General features: G+C 35.8%; 1 protein-coding gene across 1 annotated transcript; it reads right to left on the bottom strand.

Moving 5' to 3' along the window:
- Positions 1-1,442: 1,442 nt before the first annotated feature.
- Positions 1,443-25,238, bottom strand: Cog7 (conserved oligomeric Golgi complex subunit 7; the record flags this gene model as incomplete). Its single annotated transcript, XM_088239644.1, has 14 exons — positions 1,443-1,632; positions 6,752-6,845; positions 8,084-8,188; positions 8,948-9,042; positions 10,354-10,521; positions 11,817-11,952; positions 13,569-13,703; positions 15,413-15,546; positions 15,961-16,132; positions 16,294-16,460; positions 18,164-18,281; positions 21,602-21,739; positions 23,979-24,152; positions 25,158-25,238. Coding segments are annotated over 14 exons (1,824 nt in total), but the record flags the coding sequence as incomplete, so codon positions are not given.
- Positions 25,239-26,357: the final 1,119 nt, after the last annotated feature.

Raw genomic sequence — 26,357 nt, 5'->3', positions numbered from 1 at the left:
CAATCAATTTTTTTAATACAATGCTTGGCATATAAATCAACATAATTATATAAAATCAGCTTTAAAACTAAAAAAAATTCAAATAAACTTAATCATTAACGACGTTCTTACAAGGTTAAGTCATTTTGAAAAAGGTTTAAGATGGGACAAATTGATCAACGTAAATCGATCGAATAAAAAAATAATTCATTTGTTGTTATTCATGAAAAAAAGTATTTAATGTCTTATTTTTTAGTAAATAATTGTCTAAACACACTATAATAGGCTTGTTTTTGCGTTTTAATATCAATTTTTGGAAACAGAGTCTCATGTTTGCATGAAAAAACTGATAAAATCGATTCGATCGGCTCATGATCAGTGATCAGTAATTTCCATCACTAGTGACATAAGTCAGTTTGACAGCTGTCATTTTAATCAAGCTAAATTTTAAGGACTATAATTAATGATGCCGATGCGGTTATAATTGACGATTCAGTCACGGCTCTTCAGGCCACTGTAGGTAGCCTAAATAGGTACTCCGCATGCGTCGGTTTAAAAATCAATATTGCAAAACCCATATACTGTGTAACACTTCATGCCTCGATGCCCAAAATCCCCTGACTCTGTCAAACCAAATCATCGAAAGGGTCGAGAGTTTCAAATACCTGGGAGTATATGTTACGGAAAATGGCAGCTTTCAAAAAGAACTGGGGGTGCAGCTAGGAGTAGCAGGGGCCACATTCAACAGCATGGAGGCTGTCTGGAGATGGGATATTTACTCAGTGAAAACCAAATGCCGCCTATATAACGCCTGCATAACACCTGTTCTCCTCTACGGATGCGAATCGTGGCACCTCACTAGGGCCCAAAACGGCAAAATATTGAGTTTTGAGAATAGGTGTCTCGGAAGAATCTCGGGTGTGCGGTGGTTTGACTCTGTGCGGAATGAAGTAATTAGAGAACGGACGCAGCAAACTCCGGTGACAACTGTCATCAAGCGGAGGCGATACGGTCGGCTCGGCCATGTACTGCGGATGCCTCCTGAGAGCCTTAACCACGCTCGCCTACTTTACAAGGCATCGGGTTCTTGACGTCCTGGACGTCCACTGCTGACTGTCCGTCGGCAGTTCGTGTCAGAACTACGGGAAGGGAACCTGACTTGGGAGGACGCACAGGAGCTGGCAACCGACAGAGATGCCTAGATGATCTTCGTGGACACGGAATGATGATGATGATGATGATGAATTAATGTTGTATCGTATTATAAGCGCTAAGTTTTGTATTTCTGAAACGACTTCGCGTATGACATCTCCAGTTCTCTTCCGCTTCTTCTCGGGCAGTTTGCCGATTGGTCCGTTGACTTACGATCCTAATAATACGAAATATAAAAATTGAAAAAAAATAATTTGGCTTAGTTTAATGGTCTATTAACAAATAAAATAAATTGGAAAATTCCACAGAACTTCCTGATTAAAAGTTTTTATTGGTAAATTATTTTGGTAAAGATCAGAAATTAAAATGGAAAAGGTAACAAAAGATATTATTATTAACTAGAGATTTCTGCGCAAGTTTGCTTCTTGGCGAGCGCGCTCGTCACAAACTTGAGGCCTTCGGACCCAGCCCCGAGCTCCTCCAACACCGATGTCAAGTAAGCTGGAAAACAAAACATACGAACAGCATTGAAAAATCTGCATCTAAGAACAAGCTGAGCCGACCTAATTAATACGCTGGAACAAATTTTTACACGGGGAATATATCCCACAGTACCGTGTAAAAAACGGTTTGAAATGAGTGCGTAGGCTTTCACGGTGACTGTTTTCAATCTTAGTAATTGTTATTAAATATTTGTATATAATTTGAAGATATAATCGAATAAATTGTTTAAATATATAATCGAGTAAATTGTTCGAATATATTATCGAATAATTTTTTTATTTTTTTTTTTTTTATTTAGAAAACATACAGTCATACAAAATCAGTATTAAAAACAACAATTTTTTAACATAAAAAGACCAATTAAGTTTTCATAAATTAAAAAGATATAAACATTAAATGTGACAAAAAATAAAAAATAAATAAGAATTTTAAGTGAAAAAAAGATAATTGTTGACATTTGCGTTTTCCATGGAGGTAATAAATTAAAATAAATAAAAATACCGAATGTACACTCCGAGCCATCCACGCACACACATGAACGCACATATAAAACATACACAGACATATACATTACATGCGGCACATATACACAGCATAAACCACTCGAGATGCACATTCAGCAACTATCCCAAATAATCGACCCCATGAAGAAATTTTCTGTACAAATGCAACGTGCAGTTAAAAATGTCTACATCAATACTGAGTCCGTTATAATTTCTACAGGTGCGTCTAATGAATGAATTCGAGGTATAATTGTTTTTACAAGTTGGTACATAAAAAAGGGAATTTAATCTAGTATAGCGAAGAGGACAACGGAAACCAATATTTTGTAAAAGATACGGCGAATCAACTATGTTATTGAGAATTTTGAAAAGAAAAATTGAATCATACGTAAGGCGCCTTTTTTGTAGTGATTCTATATTAAAATTGATCAAAGATGCGCCGTAATCATTTTTAATGTTGCCAAAACGATATTCCGGGCTCCTTATAAATTTCTTTTGAATAATTTTAATTTGATTAATATATACATTATATTGAGGGGACCATACTAATGAAGCGAATTCGAGTTGACTTTGCACATAAGTATGGTAAAGAAGTTTGAATGTATTTGGTGATGAGAATGGCTCGGAGATTCGTAAGATAAACCCTAGAAGTCTGTACGCCTTATCTACTATTGTATTTATGTGATCTCTAAATAAAAGCTTATCATCCATCAGTACACCCAAATCTCTCGCTTTCATTGAACGATTGACAATTTTCCCAGATAGTTTGTAGTCAAATAGTATACTTTTTTTCTTTCGAGTAAATGACATGACAAGACATTTATCAGAATTCAATAATAACTGATTGTCCTTGCAATAGCAACAGATTCTATCTAAGTCAGCTTGAAGAACTTCGCAATCATTTATTGAAGACACAATTTTAAATACTTTATTGTCATCAGCGTATAGCAAAAAATTTGAATTTTGAATGCATAAACTTATATCATTGATATAAATAATAAAAAATAAGGGTCCAAGATGCGAACCTTGAGGGACACCTGATGGGATTGGTTTAAATGATGAATTAAATCCCTTGAGTGAGACCGATTGACTGCGGTTACTAATGTAGGAACATATCCAACGATACAGATTCCCCCGTATACCAATGTTCCAAAGCTTGCGAAGTAAGACCGAATGACTTATTTTATCGAAAGCCTTTGAATAATCCGTATATAAAACGTCTACCTGAAAACCTGCATCCATTGCATTCAAAACATTCAAAACAAAAATTGTTTAAATATTTAATTGAACAAATAATTTGAATATAAAATCGAATAAAATATTCGAATATATAATCGAATAAATTGTTCGAATATATAAGCGAACAAATAATTTGAATATAAAATCAAATAAATTTTTCGAATATATAATCGAATAAATTGTTCGAATATATAATCGAATAAGTTGTTCGAATATATAATCGAAAAAATAATTTTAATATAAAATCGAACAAATTATTCGAATATATAATCGATTAAACTTTTCGTATATGTAACCGATAAAATTATGCTAATATGTAATTGAATAAATTGTTCGAATATATAATTGAATGTATTATTCAAATATATAATCGATTAAATTATTCGAATATATAATCTAATAAATTATTCGAATCCCACTCTACCCTGACTCGATTTGCATTTTCTAAAAGTGAGCTATTTACAACTCGTTGAAGATGGCCCTCAAAATGGAATATTTTGGTAAATCGTAAGAATGCAAATATTTATTTTTTCTTTTAAATACTTTCTTTAAACACAAATATAATAAATAACCGCTTACTGACTTTTCTATGTCTACCGGTTTCGACACCTACCTGTCTCTTCGTCGGGACATACAAATGATAGAGAGTTCAAAGTAAATAATATGGAAACATTTCACAGTAGGAAAGCTTCAAAAAATAATGTTCTTTTGATCAATAATCAAACAACCTTTCAATATAGCCCATTATACGGTGTGCCATTGTAATGGTCCTATGAAATCAGCCTTCAAAGATACTAAGGTGGGAAATTTCTGTCATATTCCGCTATCACCTTGTGTTCACTGCTACTCGTGTCGCCATTTTATCTTGACCAGTTATTATTTGTTTCTATCATAATTATTGTTGAAAAAATTCCGCCTCAGTATCTTTGAAGGCTGCTTTCAGAGAATAATAGCATGTTAAATATTATTTCTTTTGTATTATTACAAAAGCTTAGAGCCCTCAATATGAGGCACCTACATTTTTCCTTTGGACGTCACTTCCCCGGCCAACCTGTATACCTGTTTTACAATTCGTGTTAAAATGTTCCAATCAGGCCGAAAGTAATCACTCGAGATGCACTCGGATTCAGTGCCCCCTAGCTATGGGACGCATTTGTTTATATTCAACTCTATCTCCAAAATAACCGCCTTCTATTTGGCCACCGTCAACTTATTTTTGTGAAACTGGCATCGCAGGTTGGATTCCCGTCAGTAGCAAGAAAAAATCCAAGAACGTTTTTTCTCAATTGGTCTGGGTGTTGTGGTGTATTCGCTGCACCTGCTGACGCGCCTCTGGACGTGACGTCATAAGAAAGAAGGACGCATCTAACATTTTTTTCTAAAATGAGTAAATCAGGAATAAAGTACGCATCTACTAAAAATACATCTATCTTCCTAAAATAACCACCACCCTATTATTTTCACTAATAAATGAGACTAAGCTGCAAAAAGTCTCGAAGATTATTAAATATAAAAGGCTTTTCTGGCTTATATAATTATTAAAGACTGATTAAATTTTTATTTTTTTTCTTTCCGTTTTTAAAAACATCTGAAATGAATGTACTTACTCATTTTCAATTAAATTTAAGATTTGCTGGTAATTTCGAAGTTAATTGATTATGAGGTCGGCGTTACTAGTTTGAAAAACAGTAAATGGCCAGTAGCGTCTATTTTATTTAGTTGAGGAGAATCAATTGGCATATTAACACTAAAAAAGAGAGACGTTTACTTAATAAAAATGGCGGTTCTAGCTAGAAACATCTTTTCATTGAAGTATAATATATTTTCTTGTATTTTTTTTACTAAAAAGAAGATGAAAATCATAGAATTAAGAATAGTCCAGAAACCGCATACGCACATCAAACAGAAGGCGACTAAACTACTCATAAATGAGTAGGTTTACGTTTTGACCAATTAATTTTTTTGTAGACGTCGCTCAGTACGCAACTCCTGATTCGAATTCAACTATGCCGTGTTGTGTCCTTTTAAAGTGTAGAAATACTGCTAGGATCTTAAAGAAACAGGATGGTATCACATTTCACGTGTAATTAGAATGTAAACGAATGTTTAAGTAGCAAATGCAATACTTAAAAATTGAAATTATTTTTCCATCTGTTAGATTGTCGAAGAAACAAAATTGAAATCTCGTTAGTGCTGCCAGGGTAGTAAATTTTTACCCTACTTTGCTCATCTAATGCGAGAATTAATGAAAATTGGATCTCGGATTAAACAACTCTGTGGTGGACATTTGACCGACATTATCTTCAAAACATCAAATATTATTTAACATGATATAAAAATATCCGTTTGATGTGAAATAAAATTTGTTTTATATGTTCATTAATTCGATTACTCTTATTAAATGACCCTTTACTTATCTACTCTGTTGTGCCAATCAATATTTCCACGTGCACAATAAAATTTTAGAGAAATTAACAGATTGCTTTTTTTTAACCTTACATTTGTGTTATGATTATTTTTTTTCCCATCAAGCAACATTACGCTGCGACCTCACGAATGCGCGCGGCGAAAGTAGGGCATAGTGGGGGAATTGTTGGACACAGTCCGATGTATTTAAATATGATTCTACGCTCCTTCTGGACTATTCTTAATTCTATGATGAAAATGTTAATTTTTAAATATATAACGTAAAATTTATTAAAATGAATATATATATATTCCGTTAGGGCAAACCATAATACATACTGTCGCTTATTAATATACTTAATTTTTGTAGTATTTTTCACACAGCGAATTTTTCAATCTCCGAGTTACAAAATATTCATTTTCTCAATTTTTTGTTTTATGTAGCAACGTTTTTCTTTCTTATGACGGCAGAATAGGCTTAGCAAGTTATCCCCTTAAATGGGTTAATTAATGGAGTGAATCTCTGAGATTAGAACTGGGGTCCAAACTCCCAGGAGGGTCGCAGTGAGTCTCATCTCGCTGGAGGGAGTGATTCTATAAAATGCTGCAAACGTCCAGTTGCGTTTCACCGCCAACACTACCGACTAGTCTGACTCGTCAGCGTCCGCGTCGCGAACCCCGGGCGATGGGATCACACCCGTAACGGCGCGATCGCAGCGGATAACGAGAGGATGAAAGGCGAGTTTCTGGCGCCTCCGAACCAGAGCCGGATAGCCAAGGGAAGGTAACCACGACTGAAAAATTCACCAGAGAAGGCAACAGGAAACCACTCTGGTCATATTTTCCCAGGAATCACTATGGCGAGTAACAGTTGTCCAGGCTGCGTAAAATAAGAGTACCGCCTGACCGACCGAGATGCTTTCGCTGCAGTGATCGCCAAGGTCGCCAAGAAGAAATCTGAGTCTCACCTATGTCCGTGGAACATTTCCTAAGGCCCAAGTTGTCTATGGCATGAATAGAGCTGATCTTTTCCGCAATCATTTCACAAGCCGAGTTGCAGACCTGGAAGAGAAAGCGGATATGAGTAAATTTTCAATCAACCTCTTTTTTCTAAGAGGCAACCGGGCACTGCTTGAACTTGAGTACTGTTAGCGCCTTGAGGTAATTATATTACAAAAATGGCGCTAAATAAGTTATCTATAATAATAATATTGTCAAAGGCAAAATTATACCTGCGCCATTAATCAAACTATTGACCTTTCACTGTCCAATTTTTCTAATTCTAACTAAAAATGTACACGGTGTTTCGGGGCCAAACTGCGAAACTTCAAAGGAAAAATTCTCGCGGTAAACTCAAAAAAAATCCTAACATTTTTTTTCAAAACCTAATTTTTTATTTTCAAAATACAATAAATCCTTAATTTCTCGCGCTGGCATCCCTTCCGCAAACCCCTACGGCTCTTCTACAAAAAAATAGATAAGAACGTATTTGAGCGGAGAAGCGATACGCACGGACGCGGACGAGGGAAGCGGCTGGGTAGGAGAGTGGTAGGGGTTTGCGGTAGAGATGCTAGTCCGAGAAATTAAGGATTTATTTCATTATGTAAAAAAATTTGTTTTTGAAAAAATTAATTACATTTAATTCAAAACCAAAATGCCTGATTGTGTATCGAAAGCGTGTGAAAACCATTCGGATAAACGTAAAAAAACGACATTGTAACTTTTCGTTTGTAAGTAGGTACTTAGGAACTTGTTTATGATTGAGTTTCGTAACTTAAAATAATAAATATTCAAATTTAGAATTATTATTGTGCGTGTCAAACTTTTTTTTTCGCCAACAGGGGTGCACTTAATCTAGGAATACGATTTTCAAAAATATATTAAAGTCAGTTAATATTATTTTAGTATTACCAAAAGTCAGTAGAAATTACGAGGAGTTTGAAGAAATAAACTGTTTAGGATCTACAAAAAAAATAATGTTTTTTGTAAACATTCTCGTTGAATGAATAAAACATTTACGCTCCTAAATTTTTTCTTCAGAACAAATCAAAGATTTTAAGATCTATAAATATACCCAGGACAAAGCTCATCAATGTGCAAAAAACCACGCGTAAATCGGTCCAGTAATTATTTATTCTATCGAGGACACACATATGAACATTGCCTTTTATATATGTATAAAGAAGATAAACCTTGTTCATGATAAGCGAGGTAAATAATGAATGCAACTCGTATATTAAAATAAATAAATATATAATTTAAAAGTTTATTTTAACCAAGCATTAACTAGCCGTACTTACTTCATTTAGGAAATGATACGCTGGATCATCCGCGGAAGCCGACAGCTCTCCTCGGTCCAACATCGGCTCCAAGTGTTGGGGCAAAGTGAGCAAATACTGTCCTATCTGAAAAGTCCCAAAAACAATTATCACTGAACACATCACAATCGAATTTATGTTAGGTCTTACCTTTAAACCTGGTATAAAATTACACCTAGACATTTACATAGAAAAAGGATGGTACAGTAAAAATTCTTACTTATAAACCTCGCATAAAGTTACACCCGATATAGAGCTGGGATAGCGACCATAGAACCTTATTCCACGTTTAAATGTGGACCAAAAGTCAACAGATGGCAGTGGTGAGCGGTGAGTTTTTAGATTGGTAAGCTGCAAAAATTCTGATAAAAATGTCTATATCACATAAAAAAAGTCTATTTTATATTTGATAAATAATCTATAACAAATGGCACTAGCGGCTAATAGTCTTAGTTAAAATATTTTCTAATTTAATTAACTAAAAAATGCATTTAAAAAAAAACATAATTGGAAAAAACTGGACTAAATTGCATTTAGGAAAGCTGCAAGATTTTACTGTAATCGTAAGTTAAATTTTTCTAAGGTAAATCTGAAATTTGGAATTTGGAGACGTAATGAAATTCATGTTTTATCTTTGGCCACGCAAGCTCCTGTAATCCGGTAGTAATAATTTTGGCCGATAGAGGCGCAGATTGCTCGCTGTATGGAATACGATGTAAATTTATTAACCCAAGAAATGCAATGTATTATTATTATTACTATTTTTGTGATATATTTTTTCCTAATAATAATGTAATATAAAACAAATCGCGGCCCTGGTAGATTCCGTCGGGTATGAACATTTACCTGCGTCACATACTCCTGGGGAGACAGACTGAAGTCTGGAAGATCCGACTCGTACTGTTCGTTCTCAGACCATCCATTGAGATTTTCAACGCCATCTGTAAAAATAAATTATTAGTATTATATACAACGGAATATTACAGAAGAGAATATAGAAGTCTGGGCTATAAGTGGCTTGTGACCCGTCATCGGCCGGCTTTACACTCTGCATATTATAATATGGCCAGCTCGCAGCGGTGAATCATCTAAATAAGCAATTATGCACAGCTTACCATTATATTTGACTTTCGATAATAATGTTTTATGGTAATTATGTTTTTAGTACTAAAATATGCTTGCAAATAACAAATATTTTTTGAAAATTCTCTATTTGGAAACTAGTATTTCAAATGTTATTTCCGTAGGACTATTTTTCTTCGATAGGATACCGTTGACACATTACACGAATCACATAGGACATGTGGTGTTCAAAGTGACCGTTTTTAGAATTATTCATTTTAAAAGGAATCGTCCAGGGCTCAGTGTTGACATTTCAATCATAATGGAAATATCTGCCTAATGTCATTGTGGTATTTGTTAATATACTTTTGTACAAGTATTGTATTAAAATAATCTAGAATTAAGCTACATACATGGTGTTCTTTAAACCCTGTCTCATCCGAAACCACGATGGTCAGTATGGACAGGAAAACATATTAGCATATTTAAAAAAATATTTAGAACAAAGAAAAGTTTAAAAAATAACATATTTAAAAAAACAAATGGTTGCTTACTTCTGCATGGGAGAAGTGAGGGAAGCGCGGCGCAGTATCAGACTCCCCACTTCCCCTTCTTCGTTTCACCCCTGCAGAAATAAATAACCATTTGCTTTTTTTGATATTTTATTTTTTTAATTTTATTTGTTCCACAAAATTATTTAAATGTGCCAATGTGTCTTTTTGCTCATACTGATCATCGTGGTTTCGGATGTCACAGGGTTTAATGAACACCCTGTATATTGCGCGGTTAATAATAACTGTTGTTTGAGTTGATTTTCACAGAACCACAGAAAAAATAGTCATTTATGATTATTTTACTTACATATGATGTACTTATATGTAGGTACAAATTAATGAACATTTTTTGTAGATTACCTATAAAATAAATCACCGCTCGCCACTGCCAGCCCGCCTCAAGCGCCCTAGCTTGATGGAGCTGACACTGACATCACTTCGGGCGCCCTGCAGATGACACACAGCTCCCCATCGTAGCGACGACGCCAGCGTTTGTTTTCTTCCCCAGGGCCATACACAACATAATATACGCCCGGTATCCTCCGCCCGGTTCCTTCGAGTCTGATCTGTTCCTACATTGACGAAGATCGCTTCTAGTACGCTGGTACGGCGGTCAGCGCTGCACAGGAGACATACCTAGATGAGTGGCGATGGGGGCCAGCAGCAGGCGCCTGGCCAGGGCGCGCAGACGCGCGCGGAGGGCGGCGGGGGCGACGAGGGCCGGGGGCTCCTGCTCCCCGTCCGGGCGCAGCACGTCCGGCCAGCCGGCCGAGCCCAGCGCGGGCGGCGGCGCCGTATTCCCTTCTGCAACACCGGCGATAGTTAACAAGTCTCGACCGGATTGATGCCCGATGCCGGGTTTTGAGCGGGTCGATGCTAGGAACGGAGAGACTGAGAAATTGTTGAACGGATGGTGAGTGCCGGGAACGGAGTGAACGGCGCACTTAAATCCACCTTGACAAATAAATGCCAGTCGCAAGAGGCAAAATTGACCTCCAAGTTTGGGAGCAAAGTATGGAATTGGAAAAACATAAATAGAGATTTTCAACGCCATCTGAACATAAATTAAAACTACAGTCAAGTTTATTTATTTACTAATGGACACTGTCCATGTATACAATTTATAGTTAGATTAAATATTTCAATAAAAGAATGGTTTAAAACATTTAAAAAAAAAAAAGAAAAGAAGCATTGAGAAACACAAGGGACATCGAGACAAGTCTGTACTATTTATTTAGTGCTCGTTTAAATCCTCGTAAACTTAAACCAAAAGAGTCCAGATCTCGTCTCGAGTTAACAATACGAGAAAGACGGGTCATTGGAGAATTAAAACCATAGCTTTTTCTATGCTGATCGATGAACAGTACTTCATTGTTTCTCAACCTGCAAGTCGTAAAATAAATAACCGCTCGCCACTGGTAGGCTGTACACTTTAATGGATAAGTAGACTGTATCGTAGGCAACTGAAATGGCTCAAAATTAGACAGCAGAGAGACTATCACTCCCTCTCACTTCTGTTCAGTGTACTTCATAGTCCTAACGCTCCTATATACCTGCGTGAAAAATTTCAACGCTTATCAGTTCATGGTTTACCTCTTCGTTCTAATTCTCAAGGCACTCTCTTAATACCCATCCACAATTCCTTTTTCTTCTCTAACTCATATAGTGTCCATGCGGCTCGACCGTGGTATCATCTCCCATCCACCATCAAAGATGTTACTACATTATCTCTGTTTAAATCACATCTGAAGGAACATCTCCTTTCTCTTCCTTAATTTTTCCTCCTTTCCTCTTTCCTCTTTTTTTCCTTTTTCCCATTGAGTAATAGTTTTGATTTAAGGGAATTTATTTCTATTTTAATATATTTTTAGCTTTTTAATATTTTTTTCTATTGAATATGTTCTGTAACTTGAATTATAAAAATAAAACTATTATTTTATTGGTTGGTTGGAAGAAATTGCCATTTGGCAATAAGCCCGCCATTGTACAAATAACATTATGTACAAAAAGTTAAATAATAAATAAATAGACTGATTCTCTTTGACCGAAAGTTGTTTTAACTTTGGATCGCTTTGAACGTCATCGACGAAGCTGCTTACCGTGCTTGGCCTCTTCCAGCAAATGGTCGGCTTCAGCGACTAAATTGTCCAAGTGGGAGAATGCTCTCAGCAGGGAAAGGCTGCCCGGCAACTCCTTCACCCCGACCCAAGGCAAGGAGACTTCGTCTATCAACCACTGGAATAAAGATATGCATTTATGTCTCTGAGGGAGTTTTTCTTAACAAGATTCTCTAATTTTTTTAACATAATATTATTCTCAATTTTTATACTAACCTAATTTACTGGCTTTTTATTATTTTCAATTGTTAAGTTTTTTCTTTAATATAGTTCTTAATTCAAATTCATATTGATTTTTTGTGAGTATTGTTGCTTTGGTGGGTACTAATTGCATAGTATATAAAGATAGCACGAGGGCTATCTGCTTCCATTATCCATAAGGACAATTAGTCATTTCTATAAATATAAAATTGCTATTAAGAAATGGATAGTGGAGGTGGGTTGCGCACGGATCGATGAGTGGATCAAGCCAAATAGGTAAAATGTGTGTACTGTGTATGAAATTTGTTCTATTGGTCTGTATAAATTAGCTATGGTTTTTATGATTATTTTAGTTTTTTATTGTTTATTAACACAAACAAACAAACAAACCATCACGCCGTTTCGCCGTAGGGGTAGGCAGAGAGGATAGAACGCCATAACACTCTATCTTGGCATACAGACCTCGCTTCCTCTACATTTATACATCTTCTCATGCACGCACGCCGATTATTCCTACTTTTGACATGTCCATCTTCAAGTATTTGATGGACTTGATCGTGCCATGCCTTTCTCGGTCTTCCTCGTTTTCTGCATCCATCAACATTTGCATCGTAGATCCTTTTAGCCGTTCTTTCGCCGTCCATTCGCTCTACATGTCCAAACCAACGCAGCACCCCTTTCTTGATTCTGTCAATAATGCACGTCTCAGCCTTACACACTTAACGGACCTCGACATTTGTGCACCTATCATACATCGTTTTACCACACATTCGCCTGAGGGATCGCATTTCGTGTTAATGATAATTAGGTTAATTGGATTAATTAGTTTTTTTATTGTTATTATTATGTTAACTTTGTTAAATAGCTAATCTTAGGCATGTTTCACATTTTGTAAAATGTTTCCCTCGGCACGGGACACCCCGGTGAGGGAACATTATTCTGTAATAAAAAAAAGAATACAAACAATGTAAAAGTATAAATAAATTAATAATCTCTCTTTTTTTAATTTTTTCTCAAAATCTTCTGTCGTCACAACGCACACTGTGCTTTAAAATAAATATTTTATATAGTCCACTATAATAAAGATCTTTTATTTAGTAGAGATCGACAGCCATAATTATATTAAATTGCCTGCAACGTCAGCACACATTTTTCCAATTAATTCTATATGCATGCATTAACATATCCTATTTTGAAAAGTACATATAAGTGAATCAATAAAATTAAAATAAATAAATAAAATTGAATTGAAATTCAAACCAAAATGGGGAGTATTAGAAGCAAAATTAGGTATTGATGCCAAAATAAACTCTACATAAAAAGCTACCTACCTAAATAATAGCGTAATTCAAAACCGTCTCTAAATCTTGCAAAAACAGATTTCAATTATACTACTCGGCATCGCAAACTTAGCATTCTCCATCGAGTCGGTGAAGCATAATTACAAATCTCGCCAAAGTTTTTTGCAAATGTCTCAGTAACTCCTTCAATGGAGATTCCTAAGTTTGCTTCTAGCACCCTCAAATATCTGACCTGCGCGGAGTAAACCAGGTGCCGGTGCGCGGCTCCTCTGGAGAGCGCGCGCCCCTGAGCCAGGCGCTCGCGTAGCGCGCGCGTCCCACGCGACACGCGCAACTGCAAGGCCGTTCCCGCTTCGGAGCTGTCGATCTGAAAATCGTATTTTCAATAAATAGTACATCGTAACGATTAGAATTACATCTTTATTTCAATCATCTTGAAAAACAACAGATACCCAAGTGTAAATTCGATGTTAAATGAATTAAAAGTACTACCGACAAGCAAAGAATAATCCACAATGTGTTGAGTATGTCGAAATGTTTGCAGACAGACTGGATGTCCTCCCTGGGGAGTTATTTAGATCTCAATTTGTTTCAGCAGAGAGGGAAAACATTTTCGAGGAGTCTGGGTATTACGAGACTTATACTTACACGAGTCACAAAATTCTTACTCGAGACATTAATGAATTATTTATATGATTAAAAAGGCATTCAAAAATATTAATCCAGAGATATTTCTTAAAATATACAAGACCTTTATTGGAGTATGGCGTTCCTACTTCACTAAAGCATCGAGCTACTGGAAAAAGTCCAAAGATGTGCTACAAAAATCCCTAAATTACTCAAAAGGACAGGATTTTTTGGACATCGATAATAATAATACATAATAATATAATAATAATACATTGCATTTCTTGGGTTAAAAATTTACAGGAGTTTGCGCGGCCAAAGATAAAACATGAATTTCATTACGTCTCTAAACTTTGAATTTCAGATTTACCTTAGAAAAAATTTACTTACGATTACAGTAAAATTTTGCAGCTTTCCTAAGTGCAATTTGGTCTTTCAACATTCCTTCATAAGGGCTATTATTCTTTAAAATAAAACTGCTTCACTGAAGACAGTGCAAGTGAGATAGTATTATACGCACCCGTCATAATGTGAAAAGAAGATAACAAATATGTGTACGAGTATATAACATAGAAGCTAGATTAGGATAATACTTAAGTCGTGTTCGGTGGTTTATAAGTTGATTTGTTGTAAAATAAATAATATTACGAATTGACATTTTAATCCTTAGTATCAGTATGAATACTTGAGTGAGTTTTCAAAAACAAAGATTCGCTAAACAAAAATAAAATATACATGAATTATAAAATGTTTGTATTCAATTAGAAAATATTTTAACTGAAACTATGAGATGCTAGTTCCATTTGTCATAGATTATTTATCAAATTTAAAATAGTCCAGTTTTTTGCAATTATTTTTTTAATGCATTTTTTGTTAATTAAATGTGTGTACTAAATTAGGCCATACTACCACTACAGACATTTTATCAGAATTTTTGCAGCTTACCAATCTAAAAACTCACCGCTCGCTACTGCAAAAGGATGCCTTACCACAGTAGATTAAAAGCACTAGGACTTACATCATCGGAGGAATGACAGAAAAGAGGGGACTCCATAGAAACTTATAAGATACTCAATAATTACTAGGACTGCCCCCTGCATGAGATGTATCAATTAAATCCCAAAATAAATTTACGGGATCATAACTGGAAGCTGTATCGTTCCCAATTCCACCTCAATCTCATGAAAAACATCCTTTCTAGCGGGGTGGTTTCAGACTGGAATAAATTGCCAAGCTTAGTTGTCCATTCCATTTTGGTCAACCGGTTCAAAACCCATTTGGATGCTTTTTTGAAGGAAGAAGAGAGATAGGTGCATCAGCAAAGGCTACCTGCCCATATCCAATAATATTAGTTGCAAAACCTTAACAAAATGCTTTAGATAAAAAGCCGGGGAACGAATTGTGGACGCCATAGGCTCCATTGGAGACGAGTTCAATAGTTAAACGTACATTGACAGCTGGCAGGGGGCCCAAGTCTTCTGCCATGGCCGCAGTGAGAATGGTACCGAGGCTGGCCAGCCCGGTGCGGACCGGCGAGTAAATCGCCCGAGCGAAGTCATTCAGCTCCTCTACTGGCGTGTCGCCTGCAACAAAAAATCATATTATACAAAGGGGTACCACAGGGCACACACTTATACGAGTAGCATATATTATTAAAATTTCGATAAATTGTTTATCTACACCAGCATTGTGTGGCGGCTGACGCATTCACCCACTATTCTTGAGGTTCTGGGTGTGACTCTTTTTTATGCAGTGTCAATGGGAGCTAGATTCTTAAACGTTATGTTAGAGCGCTATGTTTGGACAGCTCCTATATGATTATTAAAATTTAACCTTGTTGGAAATGGGGAATTAGAATCCAAACCGCCTTTGCGCTCAGTAGCTGCGAGGTGTGTTGGGATGCTTATTGTACAGCGAACTTGAGGTGATTTTCACAAAAATGGCGCTATACAAATTATCCTAAAGGATAACAGCTATTCTATCACTACCAGTCTCACCCTTGTCCATGGCAGCAACCTGGGCGGAGTAGTGGTCGCAGGCAGCCAGGAGTTGCTGGAGGTCCTCGGGACAGTGGGAGCCGCCGCTGGTACTCCGCAGGAGGGGGGCATGCAGCCGCAGAAGCCAGCCAAAGTGCTCCTCACCGGGACAGGCCTGGGGCAGCCACTCCAGCTGGAGGAAATTATTTTTTTAATAAACGTTATTATTAGGGCACACACAAACAGATTTTTATGTGTTCTCTAATAATAAAAATGTAAATATATTTAATTTATAAGTTGTTTAAAACGCACGTCTTCACCTAGAGTTTTTTCCCATATTACTGCAAACTGTACCTGATGGGCTGCGTGGCGCAGCAGGGCGGCGTGAAGGTCGCGGAGGCGCGCCGGGCCCGCGCCCTCGAGGCCCCCGAGGGCCGCGCCCTCGCAGCGCGCGCGGTACGCCGCCAGCGCGCCCGGCCGCCCCATCGCCACGAACGCCCGCCACAGCTGCCGACACCTGTCTGCAAAATACACAAAAATCTACACCGGCTGTCTTCGGAGAAAGGTGACGTCACAAAGAAGCAACACGGAGTCATCCAGTCTTCTAGTGGAACGGAAGGCCTGTCGATGACTGTCAACAGGCCGGCTTCTTCTGAAGAGTTTGAAGTGATTTCCTCTTCACTAGGAATGCTAGAGAAGTTGCTGATTGGCCCACTAAAGAATATTCCTCCTGATCCCGACACTTATAAATAGAAGCTTATGAAAAGCAGACAAATCCACTTTGATGAATTATAATCTGGCTGAAGAAAAATGTGAAACATGTAAATATAATTTTGAACACTGTACAGACCTCCTTGGAACAGATTTCTACAGAGAGGAGAGTTCTTAAATTAATTTTGTATAAAAAAATTTCATATTGTATTAGGTCTATGACTTAAAAACTGGAATTTTGAGCGTTTATCAAAGAAAATCTTGTACAGTTCAAAGTATTGTATCGAGAGTTACAACGTTTCCCCATCTTTCTGGCAATTCGTGGATGCCATCCCAAAAAACCGGCCATCTCTCGAGTCAAAGAAGGAATCAAGCCAATTTTTGATGCCTCGGACTGAATTAAGGCGTAGGCGTACATCGACCGAAACAAACGGAAATCAGAAGGCGCCGAGTCTGGGCTGTGTGGCGGTTGGGGCAGAACTACCCATCTGCTATTTCCCAAAAAGTTTTTAACGGGTCGAGCGACATGTTGGCGAGCCTCGTCATATCTCCTTGTCGTGTGTCTAGTCTTCCATTCTGGCCATTTTCCTTCAAAATCCACATTGATTTTCAAAATACAATGATTTTTTCTTAATCCATTTCACTTGTATTTTTAGTTTGTGATATTTCACTGTTGCGTCCGGATTGATAGGATGGGGGCACATCAGCAGACAGCAGTGGCGAATGGTGATTTTATTTACAGGTAAGCTATAAAAAAATATCATATATTAGTACCTACATAGAAGGTACATAAAATAATGTAAGTATTATTTACAATAAATTGATATTTTCTGTGGTTCTGTATGATACAACAACTTGCATCTGTGAAATCAACTCAAACGACGTAACTTTGTGATATATTACATTATGGATTACTTTAATTCATAACTCATTAAAAATTATTTAAAAAAATAGCACTATGAATTCAGTGGATATTAGGTATTCAATTGAAATGTCAACTGACCGAATTGTTCTAGAAATTAAAAGTGCTAAAAACGGCCGCATCGAGCGCCATATGTCCCGCAATATGACGCATGAAAGTAATTATGGATCTCAAAGAAAAATAGCCCTTAAAAAAAATGTTTGAAATACTGTTCTCCAAATCAATTTGTGTTATCTGCAAGTTTAATCAAGGAGTGAAAACCCGCACTGGGGTTAAGACATTCAAAAATACATATTTGTATGAAAAAATAAACTGGAATAATCGGCAAGATTCTTGGCTCACCGCAAGTGCTAGGCGCGCTTTATTAATATTGATATTTATATAAGGATGAAAATACAAACGGTGAAAATGATTTAAAAGAGATATTAACTAATTATTTAATTTTTTTTAAAAACAAAGTTACAGTAAAACGTTATTATGGTTAGTCAAATATAATGGTAAGCTGCGCATAATCGCTTCTATACACGGTTCGCCCCTGGCAGGCTGCTGCCTGCCCAACATTCAATAATAGCGATAGATAGGTGTTCATACCTGTTTGCCGCCCCGTGAAAGATTCAACCACAACTGGACTCAGCAAAGCCTCGAATCTGTTTCTCAATCCTTCCAGCTGCAGTCTCTTCTCCTCGTGGTCGGGCGATCCGGACAAAACCTACGGCAACAATCAAGCAAGATATTATGTCTACTACCATCGCGCCATTTCCCCGTGGAGCATAGACCACCACACGCGTCTATCCTGGCTACATTCCTAGATTCTTCTACATTTGTTCATGCCCCTCGGTTCTGCCCGCTTTTGACATGACCGGACTTAAGATTTTGGTTTATCTGACCATGCCACATCTTCCTCGGTCGTCCTCGTCCCTTGTTACTGTTCATTCTCGCCATATATACCTGTTGTACCATTCTTTCGTCATCCATTTGTTCTACATGACCGAACCACCTCAGAGACCCTTTCTTAATCTTATTAATTATACATGACTCAGATTTACACTCTCGCCTGATTTCATCATTCGTAACCCTGTCATACATTGATATCCCACACATTCATCTAAGAGGCGCTCGGCTTTCATCCTTCCTCTGCCAGTTCGATGTTTCACATCCATACATAAGTGTTGGAACTAAAACTCCATTGTGCATTGCCAGTTTAGCTTCGATTGACATATTTTTATTAGAAATTACAGTGCTTAGTGTGCCGTTCATTTTGCTGCCCGCATTAACTCTCCTTTCAACATCTTTTTCTACTCTTCCATCTTTTGAAAACATGCCTTCCTGATACGCAAATTCTTCTGCTTGTTTGAGACATTCTATAATGGTCACTTAAACCAGCCAATAATAGGTCATAAGCCCTGTAAATGCCTAGACTTCCATACTCCCTTCTCTAAAATGTTATTTATCTCTGTCAATATGTTGTTCTATATATGTTTGGATAATTTATATAGCGCCATTTTTGTGAAAATCACCTCAAGGGCGCTGTACAATAAATACATATCCCAGCACGTCTTATAGCTACAGAGCGCATGGACGGTTGGGATTCTAGTTCCTCGTCTCCAATTATGATATATAACAATTATGATATATAGGAGCTAAATTACAACACGTCTTGCAGCTACAGAGCGCATCGACACTAAGAAGAAGAAATTTAGCCCCTTATATACATTTTTTAATTTTTAAAATTTTTAGTTGACAATGAAGTTTAAGAGTTAAGTTAGAGTTTAAGTGATATTTTAAAAAACGAAATAATTTATTTTTTTATAAAAATGGAAGTTAGATTACAATAAGTCTTGCAGCTACTGAGCGCAGGGACGGTTGAAATTGTAGACCTCATCGACTAAATTTAGATATTTGATAGTTGATAACATTAACATAATACGATAGCTAACATCACAAAAAGTCTTGCAGCTACAAAGCGCATCGACGAGTGGAATTTCTATGTACATATGAGTTTTGACAGGACGGATCATTTTTTCAACATCCATTTGTACATGTGACAGTGGCGAGCGGTGATTTATTTTATAGGTAATCAACGAAAAATGTTCATTAATTTAAGTACATAATAAGTAAGTAATATAAATGGCTTTTTTTTCTGTGGTTCTGAGAAAATCCACTCAAATAACAATTATTATTAATCGCACGATATATGTAGCTTTATTCTACACTATTTTGATACAATACTTTTACAAAAGTTTATTAAAAAATACCACAATGAAATTTTGCAGATATTTCCATTATTTATTTATTTATTTAATTTACAATACGCCCAAGGGGCATTTACAAAAAATATACAGTTAAGTACAATCATAGTGCGTAAAAATTTAAAAGATAAACAATGCTTTTTTGTATACATTTAGAAACAATAAGAAGCATACTGCCATGCAAAATAAAAAGTGAAACTTTACATAGTAAAAAAGAAAAAAAATATTTTAGATGGATATAATTATGATTGAAATGTCAACACTGAGCACTGGCCGATTCCTTTTAAAATAAATAATGATGCAAAAAATGACCACTTCAAACGCCACATGTCCTATGTGATACATAATATGTCAACGATATCCTATCAAAGAAAAATAGTCATTCGGAAAAAATGTTAGAAATACTAGTTTCCAAATAGAAAATCTTCAAATAATATTTGAAATCTGCAAGCTTGTTTTAGTACTAAAAAAGCTGACTTGGGTTAACGATGTAAAATATAGTGTACTTTTTTGTATGGAGGAATAAGCTGAGGTAATCGGCTAGTTTTATCGTTAACTGAGAACGGGCTGGACGCTGGGCGCACTTTATAAATAAATTTTTTTGTAGTCAGATATAAACGTTAGTGGTGATTTTGAATAAACTAGCGGACCCGTCAGACGTTGTCCTGTCCGAACGTTGACTTGCCTGCTATTAGCTTGGAAAAAAACTTTTTACTGATAAGTAGGTACCTAGGTACTTGTTAATGATTGAATTCCAAAACTAAAAATTATTAATATTCAAATATTGAATTCTTTTTGCAAATGTCAAACTCGGCTCTTCTCACTAACAAGGGTGCACTTTATTCATGAACGTGATTTTCAAAAATGTATTTAATATCAGTTAATAATAATTTTAGAACTACCGAAAATCCAGTAAAATAAATTAAATGGATAGAAATTCAAGGAAAGAATCCATGAATTTAAGATCCACAAAACACGAACGATGTTTTTAAAAAATCAAAAACAAACTTTTTTATACACAAAAAAACAACATTCTTTAATTTTTTTGTAAACGCATTCTTCTCAAATGCAACCCTGGTAGATCGATGAATAAAACATTTATGCTCCTAACTTCTTTTTTTTTTGACGTATTAGATTGAAGATTTTAATATCTACAAACATGCGCAGCGCAAAGATCAACATTTCTCTAAAACCACACGTGAATCGGCTAAGCAGTTCAGTGACATCACACGCACAGAAGAATTATATATACAGGGTGTTATTTAAACCCTGTCACATCCGAAACCACGATGATCAGTTTGAGCAAGAAGACATATCGGCACATTGAAATAAATTTTTAGAACAAATAAAATTTACAAAAATAAAATATTAAAAAAAACAAATGGTTGCTTACTTCTGCAAAGGAGAAGCGAGGAGAGGGAAGGGGGATTCTGATACACCGTCAACCACATGGCCACGCCCCCCTCGCTTCTCCCCTGCAGAATAAAGCCACCATTTGTTTTTATTAATATCTTTTTTTTTTAAATTTCTGCGTTCTAAATAAATTTTAAATATGCTAATATGTCTTCTTGCCCATACTGATCATCGTGGTTTCGGATGTGACAGGGTTTAAAGAACACCCTGTATATAAATATAACAATTATTTTATTTATTTTTCCATAAACATGGTTACTTTAAAACATTATTATGGAAAGTCAAATATTAATTAATGGTGAGCTGTGCCTAATTGCTTATTTGGACGATTCGCCCCTGACTTGTGATTGTGGCGTAAAGTAGTCACCTCGAGACACTGGTTCATATCCTCCAGTAATTTGGTGATGCCGGCCAGATCCATGGTGTCGCCGGACTCCAAGATGGCCTCCAGGCTCCCCGCCAGCGCAGCCCACTTGTCCGCTTCCCGCAGCTCTTGACGCGCCACCTGCGAACATCAAACTCATAATGGAGCAGACGGAGAGAAACCGGAAGAAGTATATCGGATGGAACGGCAGGGGGCGCAGAGAGCAGCTAGTGAAGGAGATATGAACTAACCCAATAATTCAATATGGGTACTAAGTTTCAAATCTTATACCGACAGAGTCTTGAACTTACAAGTACAAATTTTAAAAACTATTGTACCTTAAAAATAAATATTGAGGCAAAAGACAATAATTAAATATTATTTGATTATGTTAACGTTTTGCCAATGAGGAATTCCAGCCCAACCCGGAATTAAATTTTAAAAATGTTTTCGTGTACACGTGAAAATTAAAACATTTTGGCGTAGGATGAAATATCTCAAAAACGCACGCAAAAATAAATAAAAAATGTTATAAATAGTATTCATTTTAAAATCGTAAATAATGACGTCACTCCTTATATCTACGTGTAGTATTTCCGGTTTCCGCTTTAAAGCCCCCGCACCTTGTAAGGAACGTTTTGACCATAGAAAAAAATAGTCTAATTTGACATTTCAACCAGAGATTATGTCAATTTTCTAGGTTTTTCTGAATCGAAACGTTCGTAAAAACAACCATAACATAGAAATGAGCAAATTACGATCAACTAAATGAAGTAATCAAAGCAATATTCCGTAGATTCTTGTCGGGTCAGTGAAAGTAAGAACGCCGACCGTTTCATGACGTCACTACTGAAAAGTGACACACTGATTACAGTCATTTGGCGCGGTATTTGATAAATGTAACTTTCAAAAATCATATCTTTGTAAATAACGTACAAAAAAAAAAAATATATATATATTTGCTTAGTTAAATAGTACACTAATACAAAATAAATAAATTAGAAAACAGTGGAATTCTTCATTAACAAACAGTGCCAGTATGAGATAGTGACAGATCATTTCCTCGATTGCAGTTTTAAATCCAAAGTAACCCAACAGATCGTGACCCGACAAGTATCGGCACAGCAGCTGACGGTGCCACGACAAAAGAACTTCTAGGGAGATAGAACAATGGGGAGTGTGGTACCAAAACTGTTTAATTTAATACCAGTTAAAAAACGTGAGGAAAAAAACCTAAATTCATTTTAAAAAACTTATTAAAAACTGCAAGTGAATATGATTTATTGTTTCAGCATTTACTTTGTGGAAAAAAAAAATGAATTTATTTAATAATTTCTCTACAATACCGCAGAGTGTGTGCGGACCAACTAATGCTTTACAAAATTATGACAGGAATGGTTGACTGTACAGAGCTGCTTGGTTTAATAACAATACATGTGCCAGCCAGGATTTGTAGACGGTACCACCTGTTTCATGTACCAATAAGTAAAACATCATATGTTAAAAATGCTTTTTTTCGTAGGACTTTTTCAGAGTACAATACGAAATTTACAAATATAGATTACACAAACATCACTCTGTCAGATTTAAAATTTACACTAAAAATGCTTTATGTAACTTGGTAGACAATATAATAGTAAATATGTACATCTCCCTTCCCCTCCTTATCCTCTCTTCAAGCATCCATGTCCTAATCCTGCCCAATTTACAGTAACTTAATGTTCTAAAATAAAAATAAAAAATTCTTTAATCATTGAGTACATGAAAATAACATTTTTATATGTATAAATTATATGTATTTATTTGATATGTAATATATTTTCTTTACTAACTTTGTATACTATGTGGAGATCTGTTATTAGTTCTGAGTTTATATACTATATCTGTTTATTTACTATAAATGTGTATGTAGAACTGTTGATTTCCCAAATAAAATAAAATAAATAAATAAATGAAATAAAACACTTTGTGAATTTACCACACAAGAGTTTAATACATTAAAACACGACTAGTTTCGGGTAATCAGTATTACCCATCCTCAGGTGTAAATATAAACTTAACTTAAATACATACACAGATTAATACTTAGGTACTGATAGGGTCGCGGAAGGGGGAAGTCAATGTGTGGTGGAGGGGGTGGGGGGAATATTGATAGCAGGGGTGATGCATTTTGAAACATTATATTATTAATTAAAGTTTTCTCTGAATTTAAATTTTTTTTGTATTTCAATATTTTCTAAATTGTTCATTATGATTCCTTTATTTATGACCGTATGCAAAAGTTTAATTTTGTGCGAATGAAAAGAATGGTTTGTATCCATAATATGGTTTTTCTGAATTCCCAAACCATCATAATCCCGATACGAAGTACGGCACTCACCTCCAGCTTGGCCTTCAGCCGGTCGGTCCTCTGCAGGGCGAGCAGCGGCTGGCCGGCCGCCCGCTGCGCTTCCCGGATGGACTCCTGCAGGGAGGAGCAGCGCGCCTGCAGCCCGCGCGCATCCCCCATCGCCGCCGCGGCCTGCCTGATGAGGTAGGGAAGCCCCGTCACGGCCTAGCCAGAGAATGCGAGGAATATTTCATTGCTCGGCGGTGTCATAAGCAGACACAAATGCCTTATTCACTTACTCGTGGGACAGATCTGATTTGACGTATATTTAAATTTAGTTGACAACGCGTCAGTATTAGTGATTGCTAGGCAGTGCTTTTATTTGATTTATTTCATAAAAAACATTCTATTTTTTCTTTTATATTTGAACACCTCACTGGGCATAACCCGTGTCGAGGCATTCATTTACATTATTTTTATATTATATTCTACTACATGATAAATAAAATATAATACAGATAACACTGTATTGATATTTATTTTATTTTTATTTTTTTGATTCATATTTTTCTCTTACAAACTATAGTTAATAATAAAAATAATGTGTCCTCACTGGGGTTACCTGTGCCGAGGACACTTAACAATATACTTTTTTGAAATGTTTTTACATTTGAGAATAAACAAAGAAGACTTAATAAACAGAGATAATTAACAAAATATTCACAGTTTTAAAAACTAGGTATATAATATGTACTTCAATATTACTTATATTACAAAACACACAATGAAAATAACAAAAACCTAACATAAGTTATACACTTGTGGAGCAGTTGATTCAATATTGGTTTGGGCGAATGAGACAATCCATTTTACTTATACCCAGCTCCACTATCCATTTTTTTATAGCCTTTTTAAACATTTTCTCGTTACTAATTGTTTTAATAGACAGTGGAAGAAGGTTATAGATTTTAATTGAATAATACTCAAAATCCCTTTGTCCTGAAAGTGCACATAAAACATAAATAGCAGACATGTAACAATAATTCTGACTTCAGATAGACTACTGTTTTGGTGCGGTGACTCGAGGCAGTTTTCAGGACCCAAATCCATAAGCCATTTTTTAACAAACAAATTAAATTCCTGTCTATTTGTATTTAATTTTAAATCAAATGGTAGAGTGTTGTAAATTTTGGGAGCAAGGTATACGTGACTCCTCTGACCAGACATTACCTGCGATGTCGTTTCTTCCAAGGCATGATTGAGCTGCTGTATATACAATTGTAGAGTAGCTATTGTGGTGTCGACAAAGACCTACGAACAATAAATAAATCAAAATTAATTAAATTTCCCAATATTTTAGTTATTTTGATTTTGACGACATGCGCCCAACTTCTTGACAACTTCACAACATTCTTTAGAATTGTAAATCTTTTTAGACATTCTTTCGTCGTCCATTTGCTCTGCATGTCCAAATGGATGCAGAACTCCTTTCTTTATTTATCTTTATATATATAATTCTTCTGTACGTGTGATGTCACTGAACTTCTCCTAAACGGCTTAACCGATTTACGTGTGGTTTTCAGCGAAATGTAGATCTTTGCGCTGCGCGTGTTCGTAGATATATAAGTTTTCAATCGAAACTGTAAAAAAAAATTAGAAGCATAAATCTTTTTTTTATCGATCTGCCAGGGTTGCATTTGGCGAGAATGCATATTAAAAATGGAAGGTGATTTTTTTTTGTGTTTAAAAAAAAGTGTGTTTTTTAATGTTTACAAACAACATTCGCTTTTTATGGATCTCAATCGGGTTCTTTTCTTACATTCCTTATAATTTCGTCCCATTAATTTATTTTTTACTGGATTTTTGGTAATACTAAAATAATATTAAAAGGCATTAAATACATTTTTGAAAATCGCATTCATGTATAATGTGCACCCCTGTTGGTGAGAAGAGCCGAGTTAGACATTTGCAAAAATAATTCTATATTGGAAAATTAATTATTTTATGTCTTGGAATTCAACCATAAACAAGTACCTAGGTACCTACTTGAATTCAATATTTGAAAATTAAAAATTTTTAGTTTTGGAATTCAATCATAAACAAGTACCTACATATCAATAAAAAGTCTTTTTCCAAGCTAATAACAGGTAAGCCAACGTTCGGGCAGGACAACGTCCGTTGGGTTCGCTAGTTTATGTATATATACACTCAATGGGCATTTTAAGGACATATTTATGCGTAGAAAATTATTATAAAGGAAAGTAGAAAGACACAATGGTATATAGTAGACTCAGTGGGAGTGGAAGCGGGAGAAAGGTGTTTAATTTTGGATTTGATTCAGTGATCAATTGAAAGAAGACAACTTGTTATTAAGACTGGTATATTTGTTGGCAACCTGAGAATTCTGGGCATAGGGGAATGAAAACCATA

Source organism: Micrasema longulum, unplaced genomic scaffold (genome assembly GCF_059751315.1).
Source record: "Micrasema longulum isolate JH-2025_06_02 unplaced genomic scaffold, ASM5975131v1 h1tg002209l, whole genome shotgun sequence".
NCBI lineage: Eukaryota > Metazoa > Arthropoda > Insecta > Trichoptera > Brachycentridae > Micrasema > Micrasema longulum.
The sequence above is the reverse complement of the archived record's forward strand: the minus strand, read 5'-3'. Positions and strand labels throughout refer to the sequence as shown.